Below are 23,529 nucleotides of genomic sequence, written 5' to 3' on the forward strand. Positions count from 1 at the left end.
AGCGATTAATGATTGCTTCGAAAATAGTGAGAGAAAAACATGAGAGTAGGTTCTGCTCGGTCAGCGTAGCAGGACATACCGCACGTTTACGCCCTCGATGTCGCGCACAAAGTGGCGTCAGGGATTGTAATCAGATCCACTCCCTTTGTTGGAGCTAGTCCCTGCGCGTTAGTTCGTCAACCCGACCAGTCTCTGTAACCACTTCAACTACGTGGACGTTTATCTGTTTATGAAAAATAATCTAAATGCGCAGTGTACATCACCATCACCCCGTGAACTTTGTCCCTGGTGCCTGACACCCAGTGATTTATCAATCTGGTTTCTCGGTAGCAATGCAAAATTTATTCGAAGATCTCCAAGATGAATGTCCGTGGTATTATTTTGACGGTTCCTACAAACTGCTGCTGGGATCTTGCCTCTTTGTGTTCGGTTAGTTCATCTCTTTGTTCAATCCCTATACACAATATCTCACGTTGACAAAGTGCGCGTTTAATAGTGAAACCATAAATTTAGTTTAACAAGTAGTATGTATAAACATGCAGTTTATTATGTTAATGTGATGATATAATTTGTTAGGTGTGTTTGGGGTGCTGCTCAATGGTTGGCTTTTTGCCACGTTCATCCACAGTCACCTACTTATATTCAGGAGTCACATATTGGTACTTAATCTATGCACAGCGTCGCTTGGCAGAAATCTCGTCGGGTTCCCATTCGCTGGATCTTCTGCTATAGCAAAAAGGTAAATTACGCCATAACGAATATTCAACAGTAATATCAAATTCGTAATAATGATGTGAGTTCCGGAAGTAACGATTGCAAATATTTGTTTTTGTCTTAGAAAGTTGAATGCTTGGATAGAAAGATATTTTGAAAAGAATCGCGCGGTTGCTTAGTCCTCGAAGATTTGTATTTTATGTTAATTTGTAGTTCTCATAATCCGTTATTTCCGGAGCGTATCGATATTTTTCACATTACAAAAATACAGTACATGAAATGTTTCAGATGGCTCTTCGGTCCAGCGTGCTGTCAACTTTTTGCATTTTTGAATCAATTCTTTGGTGTCTTTCAAATGACTGCTTTATTTGTAGCTGTTCTGGAACGATATTTACTAGCAAGATTCTACCGACGTGGTTCGTATTTGAAGAAATAAAATTTCGTATTAATGAAATCTGGAAAAATATTTCTATAATATTTAATATTTCAGAAAGATCCCTTTACTTGCGACTTTATTGGACACTGGTCAGCCTCTGTTGGGTTAACTCAGTGATATTTGCAACCCCCCCGTTGTTTGGATATGGAAAGTATTCTTGTGACTCCACCGGAACTGTTTGCACGTTTCTCTGGCCTTCAACAGCTTCTGGCGCGAAACACATAGGTTTCAGTATACCTTACATCCTCATATGTGGAGTAATACCTGTCGTAGCTATGTAAGTCCATATAAATATATTCAAAACAGGTACTCTTATCTAACAGTTATATCTGATGAAATCGATAACATATTGTTGGCAGATTCTATTACATGGGCAAGGCCGTTCGCTTGGAAAGAATATTTTACAAAGGAGAACAACAAAGAGAGCAGACGCGGCTTACTCAGGTAATAAATCACGATTCTCGAAGATTAAACTTGACATATTCCCTTCGATATTTTAAAAATAGATTTCTAATTTCAGAGTATACATGCTCTGTGTGTGTCCACATTAGCTCTGTGGATACCGGCAGGAATCCTGGTGGGATGGCAGTGGTTACCATTACTAATATATGGCTACAGACCACACGTACCGCCCGCATTAGCTTTGATAGCTCCCATAGCATCGGAGGTAATAGATAAGTTCTAATAATTAACTAGATTTTTGTAGATACTTGTTTCCAAAGATGACTTATAATATTGCTCTTCGAACTAATAATTAGTTCCAATTATTAAAATGAATTTAAAAACAGAATGTTTTTTGGTTACTAAATTGCATATGTATGTTTTAGGCTGCCACAAGTATTCCTGTATTATGTTATATCGCAAGTGATGAGAGACTTCGGGCTGCACTATTAGGGCGCATGCGAAGACACTACGCGCTGCTTCAACCGGAGCGTGCCAAACGTTACAACAGATCATAGAAACTCCAAGGAACACGACTGAAATGTTTTAAACTATTTCCTTCCTGCCTTTGGGTACTTCGGGTCGAAGGTATTCTACAGACGTTTCCGAACATGATGCTCAGCAATTCATGATGCTACTGTACTTAATGATGGAACTGTATGATCATAGTAATGTATCCTTACGCTTAAAATAAAAGTTTAATGTTTCAAACTGACTTCTATTCAAACACTAGTAGTAATGTCCGAGACGGCGTCGTATTGTGTAGCCGGCAGGTACGTCCTCACGCACAATTCTTTCAACTACTTCTATAGTAATTACACAATAAGTTTAGCAGAGCATAACATAACAGGTGTTGTGAACCTTAAGACTCAAGGTGCAACATGAGATTCTTATTTTAGACGCATCGGGACTTGTGTGAGATGTCACACATCTCGTTAGCTGTTCTGACAATTGGCACAAATAAACATTTTTGCATTTTTTATTATTACTTTCGAAAATAAGCTTCATGTTTCCTCATTTAAAAGCAATTGTTTAAAATGAAATTAGAAAGATATATTGAGAACAATTTCAGTGACGTTTGTGTGTGGAATGATATATTTAGTCATGACGAAAGAATTATTTTGCAAGAAGGTTTTCTGCTCACAGGTAAAAGGCTCTATTTACTTTCACTCTTCAGATACATGTTACAGCTAAACCACTGAATGTATAATTACAAATATCTACTTTATTGTCGTTGTATTTTCAGGACTTTTGTCGGTAATGTTCAGTGCGTGGCTGAGCGTGACGCTTCTGTTCACGAGTCTTCGTTTTGACAGTAGTTATCGGAACTTGGCTAATTTTACTTCCGTTGCGTGTGTTAGACGTGTCGTGCCGGCTCTGCTCCACCTGCCCCTTGTCAAATGTATTGAAACGTGAGTCCACAAATAGAACCTTAAAACATAAGTAATCTACTAAGTGTAGACTTTCTGGCTAAAGACAAATATCGATGTACTATATGCTTGATGAGGTAATATTCATTAACCATTAAGAAAAACGAAAGAAGAAGAAAAAAATTGCTACGTGTGCATTTTTTTTCTACTTAATGGCATGTAGGTACCAATATGAGCTGTAGCGGTCGATATTATTTTACAAAGTAGTTCTGTGTTAATTAACTTGCAGTTTGTACGGATTTCAATCATTCTCTTGTGAACTTTTTGCTTTCTTGGAGACGTTTTTGGCAGTGTTCGAGGTCGAATGTCTAACGCACGTATGTATTGAAAGATATGTTCTTGCGAAATATATTACCAACGGTAAGTGATTCTTTGTTGCGTATTCAATTATAAACAGAATGGATATTGCTAAACATTTCATTTGTTCAAGGTTGGCAGATACGAAAGAATCATTATTACTTGTATTTTGGTCTGTGTGTGTTTTTCTCTTGGTTATATTCTATACCACCATTAATTGGAATCGGACGTTATGGTTTTGATTTCCAATGTACGTGCTGCACCTTCGATGTCATTCTGCCAGACAACTGGCAGCGATACATTGTTGTGGCAATCTTTGCTCTACGAAGTATTAAACCAGCAATTTTCATGTGAGTAACTAACTAAAGTCACTAGTCATGTAAGTTAAACATTGCTCGATTTATTGTCAATTGATACTGAGGGTTCACATAAGTGCCAACATCGCATAAACAAAACTAGTAACTAATGTAACTATGCAAATGTAAGTAAATACAACTCGGTAATTTGATTAATAAACCAATTTGCTTCGCCACAATTCACCTAGTTGTTGTATAAACAGACTCACTGAATATCGGCGCGAGTCCCAACTTGGAATGGTAATCAGTAGCATCAATTATGCCGCAGTAACGGCGAGAAACTGTTCGACTTATTTACACGCAATTTGCACAATTAACTCATTTTTAACTGACACGAACCATTAATATCGATACAATTTTAATTGAGTTCCGTGGAATTTACCTCTTATTCTGTTTAATGTAGGATGATAAAGTGAAACATGCGGCTGTTTTTGTATGCTAAAATATTGTACCAACTCATGTAGTGCGCAGTCATGAACGTAGAATAGATTTCATACGATAGCTGTTAAATAAAATAGGTCAGCCGAGGCAAATATTTATTCTACGATTCTATAAATTTTTACGTCCTGAGACAGACAAAATTCTTGAACTGAAGTAATTGAATTGTCAGTGAGTAGTGAGCACATCATTTTATACGAGAAAGTAAATTAAGTATTTCTCTGATTGGTTTGTTTAAGGACCATGACGTTAATATGGGCTCGTGTCCTCGAAAGTAAATTCCCTAGTTCAATGAAGGACCATCAACAATTTACACGGGTAAGTAAATCCACAGACAATATTATGTTACCGGAAACCATTCAACTATTCATGGAACAGAGAATTATTTACTTAAATATTCATTGAAACAGTTTGATACGAATCGAATTCACTGTTTATAGCGAACATTTTGTTCTACGAAATCGTTTGGGGACTGTGCCTATTGTCAGATTGAAAGACACGCAACCTAACCATTTGTCTAAACCGCTTGTAATCTAATGAATTCGTGAACATTCACAATAATTGTAGGCTTTCTAAACGGTTGATAATAATATAATCAATCAAATTAAATTCATTTATTTCAGGCAACTGCCCATAGATAAAGACTTTAACCTATGTTTACATTTGAATTATAACTCTTTTTTGCACAACGTTTATGTGCGTTCGGTAGGGATTTTTCCGCGGAAGCGACAATATATGTTTTTTATTATGTTTTCAGAGCGTGATAGTGATGACCCTAGTGAGCCTCTTCTGTTGGACTCCTATCGCGATGATCAGGGGCAGCGTGTTGCTGTCACAGCTGATGCACGTGGACCTGATGTTTGTGACGTCATTCTACATCATGTGGGCGATGTGGCTTCACTGGGTACGTACCAGTATATGTAACGATTATTTGGAGACTTAGGACAGTCAGATATTTTGACTTATCATTAACCAAAAAATATTTTGCAGAATTCAAGAATTGACTATTTGTTTACCATGAATATAAAATTAGGTTCGTGAAAGCCTTCACCTGACATACTAAGGTTGATAGTCACACCCTGTTTCGGAACAAATAAGTTTAGGTCACACGAATATTTGTTTTGCGCTGAAACGTAAACGGAAGACTACGAGCCATTACCTTACCGATAGTTATAAAAACAATATCAAACAAATTACCAGCCAGCTTGCATCTTGTTCAATTGTATCTTCTTATAAATAAAAATGAATCCCTAGAAACTCAAGAACGGCACCAGCAATTCAACTTATTGTTTTCGTAAAATTGTCTAAAAGACACGGGAAAGGTTTTTATAGGGAGGCAAAGCGAAAAACCTGCAAAGAAAATTCGTGAGCGGTGTTGCGCGGGTCAGACAGCCGTTGATAAAAACAAATAGAACTTGTGACACACGAATAAATTTTAATTGATTATGCAATTATATGTCTTATTTACATATTGAATAGTGATGCAAGCACAAATTAGCGCAAGAGGGATAGCCAACTATGAGTCAGACTACAATGTCCGAGAGACAAGAGTCAGCCAAATAGCTATTTTATTCTTCAATCGTAAAAATGACAAATTACTTACTGCTCGCACGTTAGATGCTATTTAATTTTACATTTGTCTTTTAGATGAGGTGAGACATTTTGCGAGTATAGTAATTAATAGTGTTATTTTTATTTGTAAATGTTTTTATGCCTTAGAAAAGAACTGAAATGAAAAACAGTGTTCATTACTGTTGTTTACACCGCTGTAAAATTTATTGAAGTGATTAATCCGTTGCCTAATCTGAGTTACAATTACTGCTCTTTAAAATAAAATATATATTTACTTCTATAAACATTACGATGTTCCAAAAAACTGTTGATTAATTAATTTTAATAAGATGATTCCAATTATTTTTTATTATCGTGGTTACCTATCAGACTATTATGTAGATACTCATATTAACTAGTCATCCTGTTAATTGCGAAGGATTGTCTGATCAGCCAGTACAGTAGTGCATGAAGTCATAGAAATGATACCAATATATTTACGTTTAATTAATATAATAGGTACGTAACTTTATTATTTTAGAAGATATACTTAATTATTTATATACTTATTTCAATGTTTTTTCCAGATAGCGCCTACGTTCACCGTCATAGCATTGTTTCTTGTCGACGACCGCGTGCGCTACAAGATGTTCAACCTTTGCGCGCCTGAACACGAGCAACTGGATAATGAAGGCACTAAGGAAGACTAATGTTTCTGTAGTTTTATATGTGTAATGTGTGTTTGTAGTGCCCAATGATTAGTTGAAATCCCTGATTGTTAGTTATCATGTTACAGTTTATAGTAAATTAGTAATGCTCCTACTTTGTTGTTTGTTTTACTAAACATTTGTTTTAGCATTAAACATATTAATACCTATATATGTATCGATTGACGTATTTTCTTGTAAATTATGTTCAGGTTTTTTTTGAAGCTTTAGGCAGGTAAGGGTAGGTACAAAAACCACAAGACAGTTTAAATATATTATAATTTTAGATATTTATGTATAGTATACATAATAATAACGTTAGATAATGTACGAAATCGTATTAAATACGATTGCAAGAATGCCAACAATGTAATAAAAAGAGAAAAGATTTGTACGAAGAATATCAGCGCAGTCCATCCCCATAGTATGATACATTGTATGGTTACCTAATTCAGTCGAAATGTACATTACACGTATAGTACAATAAAGAAGAAAACATACTTCAGCCTAGCTCTACTTAACATGTTACACTACTGAACACAACGTGGAAAAATATCACTACAAGAACAAAGTACAGTAGCTTTACTTAATATTGAAATGACAGATAATGTAGTACACAATTAAATATACAACTTCTTATACAAAAAGCACAATATGCCATTGCTAGATACTTGGATGCCATCACATTCTACCGACGATTGGTCCGCAGTAAGGCCTTTATAAAGAGTATAATTACGCACACACAACATCACGTGAAATGGTCAACATTTTTAATGAAAATTGTACATTACAGATAGTCCAATCGTGCTTTGATGCTATATTTAGAGATACTGTAGAATACGTTGTGACCAATTCACATTTTATACATAAATCACACCCCATGACACACTTACTACGTGATAACGCTACAGTAATTCTAATATAACATACTTTATAATACATTTTAGCCTCTTGGTTCGTCAGCGTGGTATAAGGGCAAGAAAAACAAACGAATAGAGAACATTCGGGTAAGGTTTTGCATCGAATAGTTTCGTTGAAGTTGACAATAGGTGTTTGTAGTAGATATGTACACATACCTACATGGTTATATGATAGTCATTGGGTTTCCCTTGACGTGGGTAACGTCGACCCTTTATCTGTTCACATAACTCTACCGTTTAGATAACATTTTCAAATGTGCTTGTCGCGATACATTTCAAGTAGTGATTTTTATTATATGACTTTGAATTTAGGTACCTCTCGTGGAAAAGAAAGGATGGACATTATGTTGCAGGATAACATACTTTATTTTTTTTATAATATTTGGAAGTTGGGTAAAGCAAAATGCTGACAAATATGTCTAGTGGAAGAATAAAGTTGCACAGCACTTGATAGGCAAGAATGCATAAATTAGCAATAATACCAACGAATTTCCTAGTTGCCTTTTGTCTCCGAGGGTAATGGAGGAAAAATAACAATGTATAATATTTATTGTTCAACCTTCATTGGTTCCGTATCGATACACTATAAACTTGACTACTTATAACTAACATTTTATCAATTTGTTGCAGTTCATAGGAAACGTATAGCCGTGGGCACTTTTTAATTACTATTAGCTTTAAATAACTATGTCGATATAAAGATGAAAATCAAAATTTACATTGCACCTTTTTGTTTAACGCTAACTATTTATATAATTATTACACACACACATACACACACGACACTTTTTGGAATGGGCTCAATAGTCCGATACGTGGTAACGCTCGTCGCATTCATCCATCACGTCGATATTTACAAAGTCACAGATATCATCTTCATCATTTACATAAAAATTATTTTTCTCTTCTATTATTGTAGTTTTGTATACCCTGTTGCTGTAGGTGTCCTCGCTAGAACTTCTAGAGGACGGCGTGGAGGGGCTGTTGAGCACGATCACTGGATAGTCGTGCCGCGGCCCTCTGGCCCCATCCTGCTATATCTCTGCCATCGCGGTCTCCTCGTAGCACCGCCTCTTGTTTCGCCTTTCGATCACCGGAATCAGGAACAATATAACTCCACTCAGAGCAATCGTACCGCCTGCTACGTAAAAGCCTGGGGCGTAAGACTTGTACGTGTCGTATAGCCAACCTGAAAAATAAAACACAAGTTTTTATTCTGATGTGCACTTTCAATGACAGAATATGTATTAAAAATAATATTCAGCAATATGTTACCTGCGAAAGGTGGTCCTATTAGTGATGCAATTCCTTGGAAGAGAAGCAGAAGACCAAATGCATTAGTGAGTTTTTCAAGACCTAACAAGTCAACCAGGACTACCGAGGTCAGACCCACGTAAGCACCGATCGTGAAGCCAAAGCTAGTAGCGTACATAGCGAGTCCCCAGAACTCCCAGCACGCCATTGATAAAGCCGTACCTAAAAATATAATAAAAGTTATTATTGCTCAATGTTTATGTATTGTGTTTACTGTTAGAAAACAAATTAAAAGTATACTTACTAATGCCAGCAATAGTAAGGCACACATTATACGCCAGCAAGCGGTTCACCCACGGCTTATCGCTGATGTAGCCGAGGACGATCCTTCCTACTAAGTTTGATCCTCCAATTATAGAAATCAAATAAGGTGGGTTCTCAATTCCCAATTGTTCGCTCATAGGTACTGTATAAACATATGGAATATAAAAGCCTATACTTGTTAAAAAGTTAGATAAGGCGAATAAAATGAAAATTGGGTCTACGAGTAGCGAGAAATCCAACATTTCTGATAGTGCAGATTTAAACTCTGATGAACAAGGTAACCAGCCGCACCTCGCTTCTACTTCTTCTGTTTTAACGTGCATTCGCTCTGGGATGTGTGAGGACGATCTAAACTTAGCGAGACTCTGCATGCTTCCTTGATACAATACGTCTGGCTTATGCATAATACCGCTGCCGTGACGTGAACGCGGCTGTTTTTGTTCATTTGGCTTATTCAGGGCCGGTTGGGAGAGAGTAAGTCTCGCGACATCATTATCTTCCACATTTCCGTTTGCCCTTATTACATGCTCAGTACTTTGAGATCTCTTTAGTGGGGACTTATTTTGTTTAGGGAGCATGGGCTCTGAGGCTGGGGTCCGGGGGGCTTCAGGAACAGGTCGGAATATTAGTCCTAATGGCACACAGTTGAGTATAAAGGCACCGATGAGAGCCATAGCTCCGCGCCAACCGTAGTAGTTTATTAAACCCGATGTGATTGGTGCAAACAAAAATGTCCCAAGACCTGATCCGCATACGGCAATACCTGGATAGAGAATACAATTATGAGTTTACTCATGAAAATTTACAATAATATTCACAAAAGCCAAATGTGAGAAGCATTACCTGTCGCAAGACTTCTATAGCGCTCGAACCAAACAGTGACACTGACGATAGCGGGCAGGTAGATGAGTCCGAAACCGAAGCCAGCTCCAACACCGATGGTGAAGATGAGCGTCATCACGTTGCCGGCAAAGGCAGACGCTACAACGCAAGTTGATGACAACAGCGCGCCGGCCACCGTGACTCTTTGGCAGCCCCATCTATTCACGAAAGAGCTGGATATAGGCCCTGAAATATCAAGTTTAAAAATTAGGTTTCCAAAATAATTACAAAAATAGGGGAAGTATAAGTTTTCTGAGTATTTCTAGTACGGTTAATAAATCACTAGTGTATCAGCGTGAATGTGTCAAGCTGTTATCTTTTACAGTGTATGTCGTGTGGACGGTTCAAAGTATTTAATTTAGTTGAGTCATTTGCTGTAGAACTATAAACAGAATATCCGATAACAATACACATTTCATACACGTGGTTGTAACAATATATAGCTGTGGATAGTTCTGGCTCTCAGAATGTCCACAACAATTCAATTTACCAAATGGAAAGTGTAGATACACGTTTAATCTTTAAGAACATTTAGGGTTACGCGAATACTAACGTTAGGGTTGGGCACGTAGAGGCACTCCGTTAGATGGCATCATTATATCCGTACAGTTGAATGTTCAAGCTGGAACAGTGATATATTAAATTGATTACATACCCGAACTGAGTGTAACTCCGACGAGGATGGAGATGATCCAAGCGGTCTTGCCTTTGCCCTCATTAAAGTAGGTCAGGAACTCTGCATAGAACACGCCAAACGAATACGTCATGCCATCGGCTGAAAGGAAAACATTTTCATTGTTATTTAGTCATCAATAACGTTTTGGTACCTGTTACGTGAAAGCATTTTATGAGGAAGCCAAAGTATTTATAAAATCGCGAACACAAAGCTGTTGTGAATTTATACAGTAGATTTATATGAGATATCGGAAAATCCACAAATTCCGTTGCCGCCTACACTCTTTTTATCGTGTAACTGCATCACAGTGTTATTACAAAGTAGGTTAACATGATAGGCGTATACAACACAATATCGATGCAGTATGGACCACGAGAATATGCGACCAGTCGACCACTACTAAACAAAGGCTCTCGCTGACAATGGAACGAGTGTCGCCGTCAGACACTTCCTTTGCCATTCACTTACACAAGAAAAAAAAATCTTAGTGATGATAAGACTAATTACATAATAACATCAATTATATGTACGTTTCGATACACAATTTGTTGCTTTTATAAGTAGGAAACATACATTTACAAAACTCATATTCTAACACATTCATATTATTATAACTCTTCCATTATCTATTTTATGTCTCTAATACGAAACAAAAGAGAAATATTGTCATAATTTATTTCTTACAAAAATCTAAAATGTCAATAGGAAACATAGAATTCTTGTTTCCAAACAAGCTTGACTTCTACTTTCTTATTTAAGAATACATCAATACTATGTGTTGCATATAATTAGTTGAGCTAGCATTGACAATATTACCTTTGTGCCTAGTTTACGCTATCGACGTTTAATTAGCGAAAACCCCATAACACTATTATTTATTTGATTAAAAACGTAATTGTAAGTCCCTTAAAGGTTTCTCTAAGACGTAATTAAAGAGCATTTCGTTGCCATTCATGTAAGAAATAATACACATAATAGGGCTATTTTGCGAATAAACCAGAGCCAGAGAATGTTTCGATTGCCGCTATAATTCATACCCCATTAGGCTTAAGTATTTACACCACAAATAAACTGTGAGGCATCGCAGTAAATGGTTTCTAACCCTTAGTTATTTTCTAAAAACTGTGACATCATGTTTCCATTTTGGTTGTAAGATCTGAATATAATATACCTACTTAAAGATATCTGTGTGATGTTTTATTGTTATGCAAAACTTTAATCTTGTCAATCGTTTTAATCGATTTATAAAATAATATAAGGTCACGTTTTTTTAAGAAATATCATACGGCAACGAAAACTAGTTTCAAGTTATCAATGCATCGCCGCATTAACAACCGCGCTAACAAGAAAAAGTAATAAAATGTACAAATATGTTCATACAAACCCAAATATTGTACATCTACTTTTTAAGTTCACATATGAATTCATGTATTTAAATAAGAGTAATAAATCTCCGGGCTGTTTCATTTCTCTCATCTCATGTATGATGAACTAGGAAAATGAGCTTTCACACACTCTAGTTATTAAGTCCTAGCAAGTTTCAGATTAAACCGAAATTATTCAACCACATTCTCTCTGTTCGACGCTAGTTCTGTAAATTTGCTCTTTCATAATCAAAGAAAAGCCACGCTTGCATATAAAATAGGTATATACGTAATACATACATGTATATATAGGATCAAGGATAATATGTGATTACTTCAGCGCACGTATCACATATATTTTCTTTTTGACAAGATTATCTGAAAAATCACATGATGAATGTGTCACTATGTCACAATTGAGTTGAATACCGAGAGATAAGATAATTTCGTTTTTGGTTCTATTAATCCGAACACAATTTCTGGTATCGTTATGCTGTCGACAATAAATGGAAGAACTTTATTTTAATAAAGTACATTACTGACACAGAATGTGTTAAAGGTTAAAAGTGTAATTAAACATTGTTGAAACGCTGCTCCAGTTTATGGCTTTAAAGTATGTAATATGAAAGCGAATATTGACAAAGTTTGGAATATTTCCCAATAATCGCATTAAGAGCTCGTAAGAGCATATTAACTTTGTTATAACTTTGATTAAGTTGTAAGAGGTAATCCCAGGCATACAAGTTATGTTCTCATAAAAGTCTTTCCTTGAACAGTTTTGGCCCACGGGCTCGTCTTTCATAATGAAACGTGAAGTAACTCGTCAATAATAATTCTGATGTTCTGTAATAAATCTTTCTGACATTTTCAGTGATTCAGCGAAAGCCTTTTTTTCGGAATCGTATCATTAAGAAAAGGGGGATTTGCGATGTATGAATTCTGACACAATAATCAAATCCTACTTTGTGAGATTGACATTCGATTCCAATTCTCACTGTCGTGTGTTATTTTTACTTTTGTTTTCGTTTCAGGTCCATATTTATGAGGTACTTACGAAATGTCGGTGTCATTACGCTTTGATGCTTTCGATTACCTACTTGTTTATTGGAAGAACATGTCAATATGACGAAAACGTACAACACGCTAAGCTTTTATTTTTATTATAAGATTGTGAGCTCTGCAAGTTGAGATTATCGATAAGATTGTTGAGAACAAGTAGGTAGGTACTCTAATATTTCTGTGTATTCTAGAGACTTATCTTTCTCTGTCCATTACTTAGTAGTAAACGGTATTATAACATACAAAGTTCAGTGGAGAAGCCCTGTCAAAGTACACTACGGAGAAGTGACTGATGGATTGGGGATGTAGATTCGAGCATAAATTGCACACAATAATTGATGGAAATCAGTAATTACCTCTCACAGCCGCGGGACATTAATTAATCATTGCTCATATCATATTAATTTGATGTCGATTCGAGCTCTTGGATGCTATTCATATTTATTTGTTTTGAACTTCTGCCCAAACATATAATATAATCATTAAACAATATCTAACAGATTTGGCTTGTATTGCGACCATTATTTGAAAGTTACGACTTTGTACCTCTACAAACTCATTATTTCGCCCTCTATACTGATATGCCGCTCCGTGTTTCGAATACAACAAATATGTTGTATAAATAGTTAGTAATTAAAGAACATTATTGGGTTTATATCCGAGTGGCAATCAACAGGTTACTCATAGTTTTCCTTTATTTTACCTGTAATTATCTTTTTAGGTTAGGCTTAGGTATGTTTATTTTATGAATAGATTATTAGTAATCGTCCGCCGTCTGACCTCCTTAATTCAACCAGCACTGATACTAGCGAGCACAGGTTAGACCTGTCCCCAAAAGTTAAATGAATGTCAAATGGCTCATATCGACGCTTGAAAGGCAATCTTTACTAAGCGACATAAATCCGTAAAATGACTTAAATATACCATTCGAACCGCAAGATTTTTCTGCGTCGTTTAGTCTAGGCGTTATAGCTCTACGACGCTTTTTACTGTCGCTTCGATATGCCATGATTTTGTTGAAATCTACATTTTGCGTTTACTAAGCGACCAAAAAAAAGTCATTTTAAGAATATCCGTCAGTTACGACATTCGAACTATTAGGGATATGAATTTAGTTGATTTTCCATGTATTGATTATTACATTTATTTGTATTTACGTATTTTTACTTGTTATGATTTTTTCCTTTAAAACTACTTAGTAGATTTTACTTATAATAGTCAATTGTAATCTAAGCGGTAATGTATTTTCTCTTGTTAATATATTTTATGCCAGTGTCAGTTGTATCAATTCACCTGTAATAGAGTGGAAATATATTAGAGCTTATACATTTTTATTTAAAAACGTTTATTATTTATGTTGTCGATTAGATAGTATTACTTGATTTTTGTAATGGAAAAATATGTCGGTTATTGAGTATTACTTGTTTTGCATAATAGATAAAAATGGTGGTTAGATAGATTTACCTGTACGCAAAATTATATTTCTCGCCGCTAAGGAACTACATGAGTTTAAAAACCGTCGCGTAGGCATGCGCGATACTTGAAATGAGTCGCCTATACGGGCTCTCAGCCAGGCGCCGGCCGTCGCTAAGAGAGAACTTACACATTTTGGCGCGCATTTAGCGAAGTCGTGGTAAGTACCTATTCAACCAGTATACGCAAAGGTAGTAACTATTTTAAAACAAATTATTTCGATCTTTGTGATTCTAAATTATTTTTACCAATGAAACATGATAGGTACATTACCTAGTTATTGTTTTGGTTCGCGGGAAGAGATACGATAATGACCGTTACCTATTGACTTGTTCAAAGTGCTAATTTTAAATCGGTTTTATGTTCATTTTAGTTACAATGAGTTGCGAGCGGAAACGACGTAGTTCATCCATAGTCGAGATGGCGTTGGTGAATGCAGGCATAACAAGAAAAGTTCCACAGTGTCGAAGACGATTGAGTTATGATCTAAACACACTTATTACCCATTTTTTATCTGGGGGCAAGGCAGTGCCCCCGCAAGTCGAGCAAAAAAAAACGGCACGGCCGAACCATCTTTTCTCGAAGCAATTCAGGCCATTTTCGACCCCCCTGTAATTTCGTTGTGGATAAAACAAGAAGCCAGAATTTTTAGCAACTTATCAGTCATTATATAGACACAGTATATTTAAAATTTCAGTCAATTTGAACCAGTAGTTTAAGAATGACAACTTGTTAAAGTTTTGAATTTTGTCACTTACTGACTCACCGATCATCAAAAGTCTAAGGTACTTCTATCAGACATAGAAGCCTCTAATTTAGAATACAAAAAGGGTTTTGTGTTTTAATCATGGGAAAACTTCAATATTTTCTAATTTCAGTCCAGTTTTCCAAATACATTAACTGCAGGAATAACTTTGTAATCCCATATAAATGTATAGGATTACAAGGTTACATTTGCAGTTAATGAATTAATAATTATGTATTGTATTGTAGTATAATAGAAAATAATAGGTGTATGTATATAGGTCCCTACTATAGGAGGCATAACTTAATAAGGGTGTTTAGCCCATGAAACTGAACAACATTCCCATTGGAAAATATGTTGAATTATGAAAAAAAAACGTCTTTCCATACTTATGTTCGCTTTACAAAAAGAAGTGAGATGCCATCAAAAACATCCTGTAAAAATCCTCAAGTCTCGCTGCCGTAAAAAGTTGTGAGATCTATGTAATACCAAGTCGATTAATCTATTTAGCATCTACTTAAAGGACTTTCTGTCTTAAGTTATTAAGTGATTATCATGCCAATATTAAAAATATTTGACGATTAAAACAAATAAATCGACTTGGTCATCTTTATTGGTTAATATTATTGTTTCTTTTTTAAGGATGTTAATTGATTTGTTGTCTATGAATAGTTTATAGGTACATAATTGCTATACTAACAATTGTGATTTTTGTGTTTTTATAAAGTGACTGATGAAGAATCAGATGGTGGTGCAATTTATAATTTAAAAAAAATTGATCTCAATATTGATCTCAGACTGAATGTTGTCATATTCAAGATTCTCTTTAGTTTTGTATGGTCGGCACTACGGAGCCTATTATTTTTTTTAATTTTCAATAAAGACTTTGATTCAATAATAATTAATTTCATTTATTTTCGTGCATAATACAATGCATAACTATACCTGTTTTTATTATTTTATGTCAGTTACGAAAAGAGGTTTGGGGTAATCTTAATAACTAAGATACAATTTCCATAATCACAAATGTAATTAAATAATGCTTAGGTAAATTTACTTGGTTTATTTTCAACTACCAGATCTGTTTAGATCAATTTTCTTGTTTCAAATATCTAAATCAATTAACTTTATCTATTTTTACAAGTTATAGATGTTCTTCAGTTATTATTTAGATAATTTTACTTGTTTTTTAAATCAGGTAAATTGTATCTAACCGACATAAACCGGTGTTTATAAAAGAGTCTGGTGTCTGATTTTGACATATGAAATAGCTATGAAAAAATGAATTCTTCGAGTGTTAACATCATTTTAATCGAATGAGTAAGAGAATTTTAATGAATTTTTTAAAAAAATAATTAACTTTATATCACTCTCCTGTAAAGTTTACTCAGTGTCGCTTAGTAAGGATTGCCTTACAAGCGTCGATATAAATCGTTCGCTAAAGGTTTGCATGAAGGTAGCGTGACTTATTTCTTGCTTACTTACTGTTACAAAAATCCTCAAGTCTCACGCAAAGATTAGACAAAATGATGTCATGATGAACATTATTGTTTGTCAATTATATTATTTGCATTCTGGCTGTATTCATGTCAATGTCTTCTACTTACGTGTATTTACATTAATAAGTATTTGTGTACATTTAGATATTTAGTAGCGAGTTGTGCAAACACAGATATTATAATGAACTCGGGCAGACTTGTGTAGTTAATTACGGAGCAGGAGGTCGTCGACATGTAAATAATGTCAACTGGAACTGCGTGTTCGAATACAAATCATTTAATTCAATTCCATGCGACCTACGCATGAAGATACAGCGGAGTGATTAGGTTTCGTAGGGTCGGCGTTGGGCTGATTTACAAATATCCTGAATCTCTAAGACTAAAGCAAATAAAAGTGGATACATTCACCCATACGTAATATGGTCACATATAATTATTGTTACTCCTTTTTCTCTTTTGGCCTCTTTCACTCGGACGAAAAACGGATGCTAGTAGTCCGTGCCTAGAGGTAATAAATGTGGTAGTATTGACCGTTGATTTTCCGTATTGAAGGTCATTCACTTTATGATAGCTTTAGCAGCCCAAGGGTATGATTTGTGTATTTTGATTAAGATTTAAATTGTTCAGGTTTTCTGCTTTAATAAAGGAGTAAGTTTGTATTTTATGGTGTTTGTTTGGACGTGCCAGAAACAATTTTAAATATAAACACACTGCAGCAAAATATCCGCAATGCTGCAGCCGTATGGCAAATATAGTTGATGTAACCCGGGAGTGCCGTTTAAATGTTACCTTGCCCTTGACTCTGAAGGTATATGTTGAGCTCGGGCCCGAATTAGCGCCGCCGCCATTTGATGGCCGCGTAGGGGTTGCTTGAACCTTTAATTTTACACAAATTGTGCCCCCAAGGTCAACGTGAACGAACAAAATTGCATTAACGCCTCCATCTCGTATATTTGATATGAGATATTTTCTTGTAGGCATCCTTCTTACGAAAATGAGATGCCAAATATAAACGTAATTTTACCTAACTGCGTAATCATGGACAGGTCCTTGTAAATGTAAAATGTATATTATTGTATATTAACAAAACCAAATGACTAAGGCAAAAATGACTTATTTACGTTTAAGAGGCTTTTGTGAAGAATGATAATTTTTTTTTTCACAACATTTTTTTCCTTAAATTTTATGGGTACTCATACCATATTTTCACTCTTGGTAATTGGAGTAATACCTTCTTATGTCAAGGAAATGTGATATAAAAATAATAAAGCTTACATTTACTAAAACATACACGTTTTTGCAGGCACTGACAACTGTATGTAACTTGTAGTTCTAGCCTAGTAACTAATTATAGGTACGTCATTTTAAAATCACGACACCAATACATAAATGTTTATCAAATACTGATAAAGCAATTATTTAATCTTTGTATTGAACAAATCGTAGAAAAAAACTATTATTATATTTACTTTCATTATCTTTTATCAGCACGTGTGGGTGTGTGGTGTAGGTATTTAAACGTAACATTCGTAATCTATGATTATTACATACTAATTAAGATAACGTGGACTGTTTAAAAACGTGATGGACTCATTTCCGATTCAATATTATGCAATAAAACATGTGTGATATGATCTGTCGGTGGTTTCTCTGAGTCTGTATTTGACTCTTATCAGCAACGTGTTTTAGAATAGCGCGTGATAACATGTAATTCTCGGGGATTACTAGCAAAACTCAAAGATTATTTACAAAAAAATCTAATAGAACAGAGTGTGCTAATTGTAATATTTATGATTTCATGTACAGATTAATTAAGTCTTTGCGGATGAGGCGATAGTGACTTTTTAAATATCGTGCTCTCCCATTGCGTGGAAGCATGTTGATGCGATTGAAGAAGGGTATCATGCGAAGTTCTAAAAGTACAAACGTTCTAACAGTTACAGCAAAAGTATCAGTTTTTGATATTTGAAGCGACAATTTGCTTAGTGACTAGGCTTTACAAGTGAATTTAAGCTAAATCATATTTTTATAATACGGTTTTTAAAGCTTGTATAATAATGGCTGTACCTACATTTTCCCGGGTATAAATAAAACTAAGCTTAGAAAATGCTACTTCAGAGGTTGCAAGTATGCAGGTGTTACGTCTCTCGTTACATTTTCTTTGCTAAAGCCTCCACGCCGCTACGTAGAGTAGAGCTCGTGTTCGTTCATATCACGTTATGAAGATTTATTATCACAACAGTATTATGCTTATCTAATTCTTTTATAAGCTGTCGTTTATCCATAAATCCTATGGAATGTTGTAAAGAATATTGACATGTGTTTATCTATTCCAGTATGACGATTAAATGATTTATAGAAATCTACACTAGACTTCATATTATGTAAGTCGTACCGGAACACATTATAATGTTGATAAGAAAATAATTATTGTTTTTCTTTCCTGTTTACAAATGTTTAGTGAGAATAATCCTGGCCTTCTCATTGGTTGCGCATCAAACGGTACTATCGTTAACGACCGTTGTTGGCAAACTTTGACCCCCGGGCAATGAAAGGACCTTTCAAGTAAAACGTTTCTCGCGTTACTGCTCTAACATAATGCAACAATGTACAAACAACCCTTGTTTGTATCTATTTTGAAAGTAAATCGAAAGATTCTCCTAAAATGTGCCATCTCTAAGCAAACGGTGACCGAAGTCTGGTCACTTATGATATTCCAGCGACGGCAACGTTTGATTTTATGCTATCAGTTTTTATAAGCGTTATGAGTAATTAGAAAAACAATAGTTGAAGATAAAGTATTGTTATATTAATAGCTTTATTGCGTTAATGTTATTTATAAGGAAAATGTTTTCTAAAACATACGATAACTAGTTTCTAAACAATGTTTGCACATAATTAAATTTGTCAGAAAAATTAGGCACATAGATAAGTGTTTCGGATGCATATAATAGGTTAAATATAACTGGTCACTAAAACTTGGAAAATTTTTACATGGCAATTGATTCGCAAGCGAACTCGGATACCCGTGCACAAAAGAAAACACGTGTTGGTACCAAAATAAAATGGGCTCTTGATTGTAGCAACACCATCACTAAACAATTACCTCGTTATGAACCAACAAAGGGACGTTAATGTGTTAAACGATAGTGCATGTGATAGCAATGTCATTACTATATTATTGTTTTGATAAATATCGTGAAGGGGTCGTCGGCCAATGTCTGCTGATAGCGACAATAGATCAACAGAGGTCACTTTGTCGTTCACACAAAGCTTCTTACACTCGGCGCATAATACCTTACTTGTTATCAGCGCACGGGCCTCCTCTCCGGAGTGAGGCCTAAGTCCGTGCCTTCAAGTACAGGTCGTCAGCCTTGAATCTTGAAATCATTACGTAAATCTTTATCATCTCACTTGATTATGAGTTTCCTGTATTAAGTGTTCGAGAAAGAATGGAAATTACTTTTTCCCTTGTGTGTCCCCTGTGATTGATTTACAATCATATTATTTGTTATCATTCATAGCAACTACTTGGGGATTTTTACTGTTCTTATCTTTACAGAAAAACCATTTGAAAATGATAAAATACTATTAAACCTTTGTGATAAATGAAATATTACGTTTATTACAAAATCTCAGATTTATAGGACCGGTATCGTTTGCAAGTAATGCAATAACAGGTTATAATAAAAGAGAATTATCGTGATCAATTTATATGCATTAGTTTAATGATTACACTCATAACAAATAATATGCGTATCCCAAGGCGTATCCCGTATTGTCGAGTAAATAATATTTTACGTCATACAAGTTATTTGCGTCCCTTATGTCAAGGGTATATTTGTTTTCAACGTGTAGTCCTAAATAAATAACGCTCTGAAATGTTTTATGAACTCTCGCAAACAAAGGACATTAATATAAATCAATGGTTTGTTTAATTTTAAAATTATTCTAAGTCAATGACCTTTAGGTAATATAAAACTTAAAATCTGTAGCGCGATTCAGTCTTAGCACTATCGAGTATCTTTAGTTTGACATATAAATTGATCCTACGGCTCCCACCAGGAGCATTGGTCCGATTATTATCAAACAATTTCGATAGTTAGCCGGTTGTCGATAGTCGATAGTTGTAGAGAATCGCTCTAAAATGTTAAGGTAACTTTGTTATGAAGAATTTATTACGCAGCAGCAATTATAATTATTGATTAAGTGTAAGTTATATAGGTTCTCAATTTATCTGAGTTTCTTAAAATAGTACATAGACAACGGTCATCTGATAAGCGCACATTTGCTTACTAGTTTACTAACATAATGAATGTATTTATCTGGTAATGTCGCCTGAAACTGCTGTACCAGATAAATAATCACATAGTACGTAAAATAATCATTATTGGGTCACTTTAAAACTTTTCATTATTTTTGCATAAGATTGTCGTTTATGCTTTCAGTTTTCTTCTTTTTTATTTTTATAAGCAACGTTTTTGGTTAGGAAGCCTCGTGTTCCCAGTTCAAATTATTTTTTCGTTTTCTGTGGGGAAATCTTCGGTAGCAATTCAGAATTTTGTGATCAGCGGTAAATGACAATAGACACGCTTCCGATGGCTAAAAGGCTTTAACATATTGTTTTGGATCATATAAGAAATAGCGTTTATTCTTAATGTCTGTTATTGCTTAGGTATTTTTTTCTCTAGCGTGTAATTTATTTCTGCAATTTAGTAATATGGGTTCATTGATTTTATTGTTTTTGATGTATTTATCGAGACGGAGAATAGGAATCAATGATATCAAAATAATAATTTTATAGCTGGAATAAACTCGTGTGCAACTGGGTTTATACTACACGGATATGATATTGTATACTATCCTAATAAATTGATATCGTCGAAATATGTAGTGCCATTATCAACACTTATATCTCTTTTATCTCAGTTCATTTTGATAATAGATAATCGGCTTAATTATGTATGCCTACTTATGACATATTTACTAACATACTGAAAAGATTTCTCAGTATTTTAACTTCGTTGACGCTGTTAGCTGAATAAATTGGCTATTTTTTTGTAGAAAACAAGATATAACCTCGAGTTTTCCCGTACACTGACTTCATTCGAGTATTAAATTGAATTTGACCCAACAATACTTTATGCGAAATGAGATTTTCCGTGTAGCTCTGTGTGCTCTCGCTCGACTAACACTCACCCACTCATCTCTTGCGGTTGTCCTTCATAAAACGACTTTTTTATTTTTCTAGCTAATTGTAGTACGACTTTTACAAAAGAGGTTATTGTTATAAAATATTTAACGCGTAACTAATTTATCTAAAGTTCTAAAAATACGTTTATCGTAAATATAGGGTAATAATGTCCATAGTTCGATAAATAGTTTTTATGAATAGAAAATATTAACAATTAAGTTTCTCGCTTTTACAATCCCTCTCAAATATTTGCTTCAAAGTCGTCCCAAAAGTTTGAGTTGATGAAAATTATCGGGCTCGTCATAATCTATGAAGTTAGGAAGTTCCGTAGAGTACGAGATCTATTGTAAACTATCAATGATGACTTCCAAAGAACGAACACGCGCTCCAACAAATCCTTTCAAACGAATACGACTTGCGTAATTATTACACTTATTACGAAGTTGAGATACTTTATCTATTGTAGGATGGGTATCTAATTTAATAGTAAAATTAAAAGTAAGATTATTATCATAATGATAAAATATTTTTGTGATACAGCGATAATTATCACTCGAAACAAAAGTTACAGTTACGACACACATTCCCGAGAATTACGGAAAATATGTATTTACGTCATCTCAATTTTATCTCAAAAAAACTGATATTATCGAATCTGTGATAGGCTATTTTTACTTCCACGAATCTCTCTTTATACAAAAGATACGTTTTACCAAAGCAATCTAGTTTTAGCCAGTTCAAGTGAATGAAAATAATATTTGATTTAAATCTTTATTGTATGACGCAGGAAAAAAAGTTGTTCAAATAGTAAATATTTGACCTAACATAAGAAGCGAGTAGGTATGCATAGATGACAATTTACATTTTTCAAAGAAAGTTGAATAAACAACTGATAGCAATAACACGATTCTCCACAGTCGCGTAGTCGGTTCAATCGAGTAACGAGAGTTTGACATTTAAAATTTACTGCAAAAGTAGTACCTACGACGCCCGATAGAGTCGCTGATAGGATTATCATACAGAATTACTCCAAAGCTAGCCGGTTGTAGATAGTCGAGAGTGGTAGAGAATCGCGCTACTGAGCAGCTACTTTATCTGATATGTTAGGACTTAACATAAGTATAGTAAAGTAAATCCCGTTTTTGAAAATGTATCATGGACATAACGATTCGTGCACGAACATTGTGCATGAAGATATGAAATAGAGTACAATGTTCGATAACAAGAGCTCTTCAGATAAGTTACCTAAGTATCTAAGTACAATGTACATTTGCCAATTAAGTGCCTGCTTCAAAATCAGGTGTATATTTTATGAACTCGCAACAGTAGCGGTGTCTCGAGTATCTTACCTACTGTTTATTAGATCACATTATATCCTGAGGCTCAATTAAATTTAAATGCGATCCTTGATTACAAAGATTGCGAAGGTAAATCAAATCGCGCAGCGCTCCGAGCGTGCTCTCATAAAACAATCAGATCTTCTTTCAACTACAATTTAACATCAAATATAAAACAAGATTTAAATTTCACATTTACGTAAGAAACGTTGCTTCATAAACCCTTATTAACGTACTTTCAGGAACGAAATGGTAAAGTTCGTTAAACCCATAATTTAATATCGCAAATTCATGAGAAATATGCACTGAAATATTAATATCGAAATATGTGTCAGAACAAAATAATTTTGGGTAAAAATAACTCAATGATTGATCTATTTTTGCGATGTAATCAACCACTGAACTTATATTAATAATCCGCTACGTTATCAA

At 34.7% G+C, this 23,529-nt stretch overlaps 3 protein-coding genes across 6 annotated transcripts in view; 2 read left to right on the forward strand and 1 right to left on the reverse strand.

Annotated features, from left to right (window-relative positions):
* The first annotated feature begins 144 nt into the window (after positions 1–144).
* LOC142987597 (visual pigment-like receptor peropsin) lies at positions 145–2,290 on the forward strand. Its single transcript, XM_076136470.1, has 7 exons — positions 145–429; positions 577–739; positions 1,003–1,130; positions 1,205–1,427; positions 1,510–1,594; positions 1,671–1,817; positions 1,978–2,290. Exons 1-7 carry the CDS (start codon positions 333–335, stop codon positions 2,107–2,109), a joined length of 975 nt encoding a protein of 324 aa, XP_075992585.1. The 5' UTR covers positions 145–332; the 3' UTR covers positions 2,110–2,290.
* A 193-nt stretch (positions 2,291–2,483) lies between these two features.
* On the forward strand, positions 2,484–6,485 carry LOC142987598 (rhodopsin-like). 2 transcript variants are annotated; one of them, XM_076136471.1, is made up of 7 exons: positions 2,487–2,737; positions 2,838–3,003; positions 3,251–3,381; positions 3,452–3,668; positions 4,352–4,430; positions 4,870–5,016; positions 6,251–6,485. In XM_076136471.1, exons 1-7 carry the CDS (start codon positions 2,629–2,631, stop codon positions 6,371–6,373), a joined length of 972 nt encoding a protein of 323 aa, XP_075992586.1. In that variant the 5' UTR covers positions 2,487–2,628; the 3' UTR covers positions 6,374–6,485. The 2 variants fall into 2 exon arrangements, with proteins under 2 accessions (XP_075992588.1, XP_075992586.1); XM_076136473.1 differs by lacking the exons at positions 3,251–3,381; positions 3,452–3,668 and having other exon boundaries at positions 2,484–2,737.
* Positions 6,486–6,631: 146 nt separating this feature from the next.
* The window catches only part of Mct1 (Monocarboxylate transporter 1), a 41,808-nt gene continuing 24,910 nt past the window's right edge, over positions 6,632–23,529 (reverse strand). For all 3 annotated transcript variants that reach the window (XM_076136476.1, XM_076136474.1, XM_076136475.1), the window contains exons 3-7: positions 10,406–10,525; positions 9,712–9,936; positions 8,849–9,631; positions 8,566–8,766; positions 6,632–8,479 (exon numbers count right to left, since the gene is read on the reverse strand). In XM_076136476.1, the coding sequence (XP_075992591.1) occupies positions 8,325–8,479; positions 8,566–8,766; positions 8,849–9,631; positions 9,712–9,936; positions 10,406–10,525 (1,484 nt within the window). In that variant the 3' untranslated portion in view covers positions 6,632–8,324. The remainder of the gene's footprint in view (positions 8,480–8,565; positions 8,767–8,848; positions 9,632–9,711; positions 9,937–10,405; positions 10,526–23,529) is intronic.

This window comes from Anticarsia gemmatalis, chromosome 3, assembly GCF_050436995.1.
Source record: "Anticarsia gemmatalis isolate Benzon Research Colony breed Stoneville strain chromosome 3, ilAntGemm2 primary, whole genome shotgun sequence".
Classification (NCBI taxonomy): domain Eukaryota; kingdom Metazoa; phylum Arthropoda; class Insecta; order Lepidoptera; family Erebidae; genus Anticarsia; species Anticarsia gemmatalis.